The sequence below is a fragment of the Otolemur garnettii genome, unplaced genomic scaffold (assembly GCF_000181295.1).
Source record: "Otolemur garnettii isolate 467f Iridium unplaced genomic scaffold, OtoGar3 scaffold00029, whole genome shotgun sequence".
Taxonomy (NCBI): domain Eukaryota; kingdom Metazoa; phylum Chordata; class Mammalia; order Primates; family Galagidae; genus Otolemur; species Otolemur garnettii.
Window position 1 is genome coordinate 453,559 of NW_003852424.1, and position 8,188 is coordinate 461,746.

The following is an 8,188-nucleotide window of genomic DNA, read 5'->3' on the forward strand; positions in this document are numbered from 1 at the left end:
AAACGCTAATGTAATAGAATTTATGTTCTATATTGAGGTGGCATGAAGCAGGGAGAGATTAGCTCTTCTTGGGTCTATTAGCCTCCTCCTCAGAGAAGGAGATATTTGGGCTTGTCTTGAAGAATGGAAGAAATTAAACAGGTGGACATGGTAGGTAGGGAAACAAGGGGAGCATTCCAAGCTGAAGGAAGAGCACAGGTGAGGGAAAAGGGATGTGAAACAGCCTGGAAAATTTAAGGACTTTTATGTGTAATTACCTATCAGGTACACGTGTCTGATGCTCAAGAGAAAAATTGAGACTGGAACTCCTTAGTAATTTTCTTCTCTTGACAGCAGGGTAAATAAATGCAAGGCATTCAAACTCTACCCTCTGACAATGGGAAATCTTTTAATTGGATATTTTGGAGGAAACTCTCTGACCAGGGAGTTCTCTATTTCTCTTAAATCTAGGACAGCTATCATTCTTCCATATTAAAAGTAAAATTAATTGGCTACAACTTTTGACTCAGATAAAGGTGAAAACGAACTCACCACTTCATTGATGGCTTTGATTAGGAAAAGACTATCCTTATAAAAATAAAGCAGTCTAATGATACCTGAAAAAGAAAAATAAGTGAGAATGTAAGACACAAATGAGGCAAAGAAGAATTAAAACTTTATGTTTGACTTTTCCTTCATAAGCTAATGAATCTTAGACCCCTCTGTGGCCTTCCACTGCTCTGTTTCCCTGTCTTTTTCCACACTCACTGGACATGCTCAGGTCATTTCCTTCCTGGATTCTCTCTATCTTCCCCAGCCCTACTTGCATGTCCTAGAAGTTCCTATAAGCATGCTGCCACATCATCCCACTGCTGGGTCCTATCCACTTATTACATTGCATCCCCATTATTGCTTCACACTGTTACCACTTGTTTCCTGTGTGTTGTATTCCTCTTCTGAGTGCATAGATCATTTGAAGGAAAGAATCATATCTCACTCATCCATGGTCATCACCTCTCAATTCCAACAAGCTCTTTCCACTATTAATTTTGTTGAATTAATAAGCAATTCTGTCAATCTAATTCCCATTTAATGTTCCCATTAATTTATGACCATCACCAACCATGACTTATCTCTTTCTTTAGGTGTATTCTAGTCATACCATAGAACAGACATTATAGAGACATCTGGCCCACTCTGGGTGAAGGTCTAACTCAACTCAATAAAGATTTATGGGTTATCTGCTCCATATGAGTATATGTGCTAGGGACACTAAGACAGTCTGCCTTCAAATCCATCATATTGAGGGTTATACAGACATTTAAGCTTTTTACTTTGAACTAATTTTAGACATAAAAAAAAGTTGCAAGGCTTGGCGCCTGTAGCTCAAGTGGTTAGGGTGCCAGCCACATACACCAGAGCTGGCAGGTTCGAATCCAACCCAGGCCTGCCAAACAACAATGACAACTACAACCAAAAAATAGCCGGGCATTGTGGTGGGCACCTATAGTCCCAGCTACTTGGGAGGCTAAGGCAAGAGAATCGCTTAAGCCCAGGAGTTGGAAGTTGCAGTGAGCTGTGATGCCATGGTACTCTACATGGCTACAGGATGATAGCTTGAGGTTCTGTCTCAAAAAAAAAAAAAAGTTGCAAAAATAGTTCAAAGAGTTCCTTATATCCTTCATCTTTCTTCCCCTACTGTTAACATTTTATGTAACCACAGTACAATTTTTCTTTTCATTTTAACAGCCCCTGCCTTAGTTTAGACCTTCATAATTTCTCTCCTCAATGAGTACAATAGTCCCTCCTGGTCTCTTTGCCTCTTGTTTTGACTTTTTCAAACTCCTGCCAGGGTGGCCTTCCCCAAATGCCCATCTGGTCAGGTCACTCTCCAGTGTGCTGTGTTGCCTGAGCAGAGTGGCTACTAGGAGAGACACTCCCACAGACGATCTTAAGGGGAATAGGCACGTTCTGCTCCCCTTGCCCAGGATCACACAGCCACCTCTCTGATTTCCTGGCTGATGCTGACACTTGCCTTCTTATCCATAAAGGAGGGAAACTCTCCATATCCAGAGGCCGTGTCTGGATCACCCAAACATAGGGACAGGCTAGAGCAGTGGTTCTCAACCTTCCTAATGTCATGACCCTTTAATACAGTTCCTCAGTTGTGGTGACCCCCAACCATAAAATTATGTTCGTTGCTACTGTTATGAATCGTAATGTAAATATCTGATATGCAAGATGTACTTAGGCAACCCCTGTGAAAGGGTCATTTGACCCCCAAAGGGGTCACGACCCACAGGTTGAGAACTGCTGGGCTAGAGGGAGCCTAGCCTTTCATGGGCAACTAAAACCAACTGTCTACCTATCCAGGACACTGTGAAGTTCTTAATACTACACAGCTGAATGCCTGCTTCATCTTCATGCTGAGGGAGAAAAGCAAGCTTTGGTTTCTGTGAGCATCAAGATGTTGAGTGCCGGAAGGGTGTGGCCTCTGGGGCCATACTGCCTGGTTTGAAACCTCCATGCCACTTACTTTCCACATTACCTCATGCCTTAGTTGCTTCTTCTGAAGAGAAATAATAAACTGTACTTTCTCCCCAGGGATATTGTGAGGATTCAATGTGCTAACATGGGTGAAAAATTAGAATGGTGCTTGGCACACACACTTGTTCTGTAGATACTAGTTACTACTAAATGACCAGGGAGGATTCTCTATGCCCAGCACTACCCAAACCTGGAAAAGACCTTAAATTGAATAATAGTCTACAGGTATCTGTAAATTAGCCAAAAAAGGAAGATGAAGAACAAATACCTATTTCATCTATAAGAGCAGTAAGTATTTCACTCCCCAAATCTGAGACCAAGATGGAAGTGATATCAACTTTAAGTTTCTCCCAAACATATATTTGTTTAGCAGTATATAGATTATAAATAGAGAATCCTTTGGCTTCTCCAATAAACAGATAGTCTTGGGAAACAGCCATACAATTTGCTCTTTTGTTGAGCTGGGAAAACAAAGACAAAGAAAAAGGTATTATTTTTAGTTGTTACTGTCTTTAAGTACTATGAGCTGACTTTTCAAAGAGTCATGGGCCCTTTCTAGATGCAATATCACCCCCAAGCACAGTATTCACCTAAAACTCTTACCCAAACATCAAGAAATTCATAGCATTCCAGTTTTAGGGAAAAAGCTGAGAGTAAACAAATAAGTTGAGAATAAATGTATGTTCATAACACGAAGCATGCCCACAGGCCTTGTACTTTATTAATCTAGTGTGCTGTGGGAAGAACGAACCAATAGCTGAGGCAATGACAGATGCTCAACCACCAAACGAGAAAGTGGACTAATACATTGAGGAAAAAATTTCAATAACAGCATCTGAATATAAAAGACCTTCTATAAATCTTCAATTAACCAGAACAAGCCATTTCCCCAGGCAATGTTTTTAATGAACATCAACATAACTACAATCTTTCAAAAATGCACCTGTCTTACTGAATGCATGTTTCTCAGGGGTTTTCCTTTACTAACACTCAAATAAGAAATAGGGACTTCTGCGCCTGTGGTCCCAGCTACTTGGGAGGCGGAGGCAGGAGACTCGCTTGAGCCCAGGAGTTGGAGGTTGCTGTGAGCTGTGATGCCATGGCACTCTACCCAGGGGGACAGCTTGAGGCTCTGTCTCAAAAAAAAAAAAAAAAAAAAAAAAAAAAAAAATAGGGACTTCTGGTCAGCTGCCTACTCTGTACCTGGATTTCTTGAAATGGGGGGTAGGTGGTAGGCTGGATCCGACGATTCTCAGTTCCCTTTGATGTGTTCCTCTCTTCAATAATTTGCCATGACCGGTCAAACAGAAGGTTCACCAGCTTGTTAATCATTCGATAGGGCTGAGGCAGGGAGTCCAGCTCCTGACCTATATCTTCAAGATGATACTCCTCATCATCTATAGGCCAGTCCTCTGTTGTGGGTGGCATCTCTGGGGTTACCTTTTCTGTATAAAGGGACGAAAGCCTCTTCTTCGGAGTCTGACTTCCTCTAGAAGAAGACATCACAGAAGGTGGCACCAGGAATTTCTATGAAACTCTAAAAAGATGATAAGAGAAGTAAGCAAAGGAACTCTGGGAAAAGAAAAGCAACCAGAAGACAGTACACAATCCTCTTCCAGCACAAGAGCCGACGGGGACTACTTATCCTAGAGACTGGCACTTTCCTTAATTATCAGAGGATTGTTACCACATTCCTAGCAGATACGATCCTATCAGCAAAGACATGATAAGAGGCAGGTATCTTTCAAGATAATGCATGGAAGATAGGAGGAGAGAAATGGAAGGAGAGGAATTTGGCATCCTTCACATTTCTTCACCTCCTGACAGGAGGGTGCTATCTTTCCATCGCAGATGGAACCTGCCCTGTCCTCTCTCCCACAGTTATGCCTGTCCTTGTGTTCTCTATCTCTGTGATGTGCGGTGAGCCACCCCTTCAGCAAGACAGTTGAACCATGACTCTCCTCCCTCTTTCCTCTCACCCTAACCAGATGCAGTTCAAATGTTCTCAATCTTTGCTGTATGATGTATTCCCTTCTGTCCTTTCCTACTGCTGCCATCTAGGAATTCTGTAGGGAAAATGCCCAGGGCCTATAAAATTTTCAAGGGCCCATAGTAATGTCTGAAATATGAAAAACAAACAAAAAACCTGACTGACAAAAAATAAAAAAGACCCATAAAATAAAAATAAAAATTTACAAAAATACTCAAAACTTATCAATCCACTCTGTGTGTATGAATAAATTTCATTCACATCTACAAGAAGAGAACAAGTAATTATACTTCAGAAAACCTCAAATTATGCAAATAATACAAAGGCTTTCAAATTTTACAATAAAAAAGTATTTAATGCGAAACATTGGATATATTTTAAGATGGTTAATGTAAAGAGTCTTGCACAGTAACAGTGCCTGTGTCCATGAACTCTTATAAAGGCCCTGCTGTGAAGATATTAACAAATGGAAAAATATAAAATGCTGGCCTACCCATTCATGGCTGGGCAACTGTTAAAATGTTCATACTATCCAAAGTGACCTACAGATTTAATGCAATCCATATTAAAACACCATCATACTATGAAGAACTTGAAACATCATTCTTTGTTTCATATGGAAGCACAAAAAAATATAACACTGAAATGCCAACATCACACTTTGAAGAACTGGAGAAAATAGTATTTCGTTCTTAGTAATAAAAACAAATCTGGAGGCATCACATAATACTTCTGCCAGGGTCCTGCCCCAGGGGCAGGCTCCTTTAAGACCTGTAGAGCTGGTAGTGATCGACTGAACAAAAATAAAGTTAGAAGCGGTGAGAGATAAAGAGACAGGACACATAGAACAGAATTTTCAAAGGTAAGAACACAGGGTAACATTGCTAGCTTGTGGGGTTTACAGCAGATGGCCCTGAGTATTTGTTCTACTGAGATTTTATTGAAGGCTATTTGATCATTTAGCTTAGAGGGTAAGCTGAGGAAGGTAATAAAAACGTCAGCAGTTTCTCTGAGTAAGCATATGAGCACTTGTTGTTTCTGTAATCATTAACTTTAAAGGTCTGAGCAGCCTTGAGAAATCCAAAACCTGAGCCTTGTGTGTGGGCAGCCTCCTGTCTGTGGTCATACACACAGATTCCTTAGAGGAAGTTAATCCTCACTAGTTCACTGTGGAGTAAAATGCCAGTGGGGTCAGTCTTTGAAGAATTGGTGGGACAGAAGAATTTTCTCCTGATCTCTCCACCAGAGGCATCTTCTTCTGTGATAAGGGGGTACATAAGCCCTCCTGCCCATATTTCAGGGCTTGAGCTATTCTCTTGATCTCTGCCCTGGTCAAATACAAATCTCTATAATGGGTATTTGCTTTGACTGTTAACTGGGCAGGGGGAAGCCTGGTTAATCTTTCTACTCAGGCCTTGTAAGTAGCTTCCTCTGCGGCCAGTGTTTCTTCACAGTGTTCACAGATCCACAGGGGTGTTTGCAAGCTGTATCCTCTACAGGTTAGGCATCTAGGAAAAGCAGGAAACTGCTCAGATAAGAAATTTAGCGGCTGGTTTAACTAACCTGTTTTTATTCTGCCTTGGCTCAGCTTATTTTTCTGTTTCTTCCCTTTTCTAGGTGTGTTTTCCCTTGCCAAGAATGGGATCGTCAGTCCCCATTCTCCCTGCAACTTCAGGTAACACTAAAAGTCCAAAGCATTGGCATAAATACAGCATCATATTGGCATAAAAATAGAGACATAGATCTATAGAACAGAATAGAAAATCTAGGGCAGAAACCAGTCTCACACTGCCATGTGATATTTGATAAACCAAACAAAAGCATATGCTGGGGAAAAGAATCCCTATCTAAGTAATCATGCTAAAAGAACTGGTTAGCCACACGTAAAAGGCTAAAACTGAACCTATAACTCTTACCACTTACAAAAATTAACATGCTGGATAAAATATTTAAGTCTAAGATACGAAACTATAAAAACTTTTAAAAAAGTGTGGGAAAACCTCTTAATAATATTGGACTGGGGAAAGATTTTATGAAGACCACATTGGCAACTGCAGCCAAAACAAAAATAAATAACTGGGACCTGATTGGGCTTAAAAGCTTCTGCACAGTTATGAACACAATAAACACAAAGCAAACAAGTAAACTTTAGAAGGGGAAAAGAGAGTCACATGTTATAAATCTGACAAAAGACTAATATGCAGAATCTATAAAGAACTCAAGCAAATAGAGTAGAATATGAACGTTTTAACACAATAACTAAGAAAATGACATGAAGGCCATGTTAACCAGTTTGATGGAAATGTTTCAAAGTGTATGTGAAAGCATACTGTACCCCGGAAGTGCATTAATGTACATAGTTACCATTCAATTAAAAAAAAAAAAAAAAACTCAAGCAAATCAACAAGAAAAGAGAAAACACCCCAATTAATCACTGGGAAAGAGACATGAACAGAATCTTCTCTAAGGAAGACAGACGAATAGCCAACAAACACATGAAAACATGCTCATCATTCATTCCTAAGTATTACAGAAATGCAAATAAAACCACCCTGACATATCACCTACTCCGATTGAGAATAGCCCATATCACAAAGTCCCAAAGCTGCAGATGCTGGCATGGGTGTGGAGAGAAGGGTACATTTATACATTGTTGGTGGGATTGCAAACTAGTACAGCCTTTTTGGAAAGAAGTATGGAGAATCCACAAAGAGCTAAAAGTTGACCTCCCATTTGATCTTACAATCCCAACTAGGTATCTACCCAGAAGAAAAAAATCATATTATCCTAAGGACATTAGCACTTGAATATCTATAGCAGCTCAATTCACATTCACAAAGATGTGGAAACAGCCCAAGTATCCATCAACCCATGGATGGATTAATGAACTGTGGCATATGTATACTATGGAATACTACTACTACTACTTTACATCTTTTGTATTTACCCGGATGGAGTTAAAGAATGTTCTCCTTACTAATATATCTCAAGAATGGAAAAACAAGCATCCCATTTACTCAATACTAATTTGAAACTAGCAGATGAACAACTACAGGCCCACAAGAGAAGAAAAACAATTAAATTCAAGTAGGGGAGAGAATGGAAGGGAAACAGGGGGCTCAGTAAGCTCCCACTTAATGAGTACAATGTAGGGGTATATGGAACACCTCTTGGGTGTTCCAATACAATTTGGATGCTACATAACAAATGTAAACAATGTAACCCAATCATACGTACCCTTATATTTATCTGAAATAGAATAAAATAAAAGCTAATGAAAGCATTTACTCAAGACCACAAAAAAATTATCTCATATATATATATGTGCATATACACATACATATGTGTATATATACATATCTATGAGTATATGTGTGTATATATACATATATATAATATATTTGCTAAAAAAAAAAAAGACCCTACTGCTACCATCATCTTTTTTCATCAGCTCGAGAACATTTGTGATGCTTCCAGTGTATGAGTGTGAGGACACTGGTTGATGCTAAGAAAGAAACACCTTTGGTAATTAGTGGGAACAGTACTGTGAGCTTACAAAGGACCAGGAATAATGCCTATTTCCCCCAGCCAGACTGTAAAACCTCATAAGTCGTAGGGCATTGGGTAAAGTATGTAGAAGAATCATCAGCAGGAAAAATTAGCCCTCAAATA

General features: G+C 39.7%; 1 protein-coding gene and 1 pseudogene across 2 annotated transcripts in view; one reads left to right on the forward strand and one right to left on the reverse strand.

Annotated features, from left to right (window-relative positions):
- WDR93 (WD repeat domain 93) overlaps nucleotides 1-4,029 on the reverse strand; it is a 72,776-nt gene extending 68,747 nt beyond the window's left edge. For both annotated transcript variants that reach the window (XM_003788626.1, XM_003788625.1), the window contains exons 1-3: nucleotides 3,730-4,029; nucleotides 2,795-2,987; nucleotides 532-596 (exon numbers count right to left, since the gene is read on the reverse strand). In XM_003788626.1, the coding sequence (XP_003788674.1) occupies nucleotides 532-596; nucleotides 2,795-2,987; nucleotides 3,730-4,029 (558 nt within the window). The remainder of the gene's footprint in view (nucleotides 1-531; nucleotides 597-2,794; nucleotides 2,988-3,729) is intronic.
- Nucleotides 4,030-4,071: 42 nt separating this feature from the next.
- The window catches only part of LOC111724943, a 15,848-nt pseudogene continuing 11,731 nt past the window's right edge, over nucleotides 4,072-8,188 (forward strand).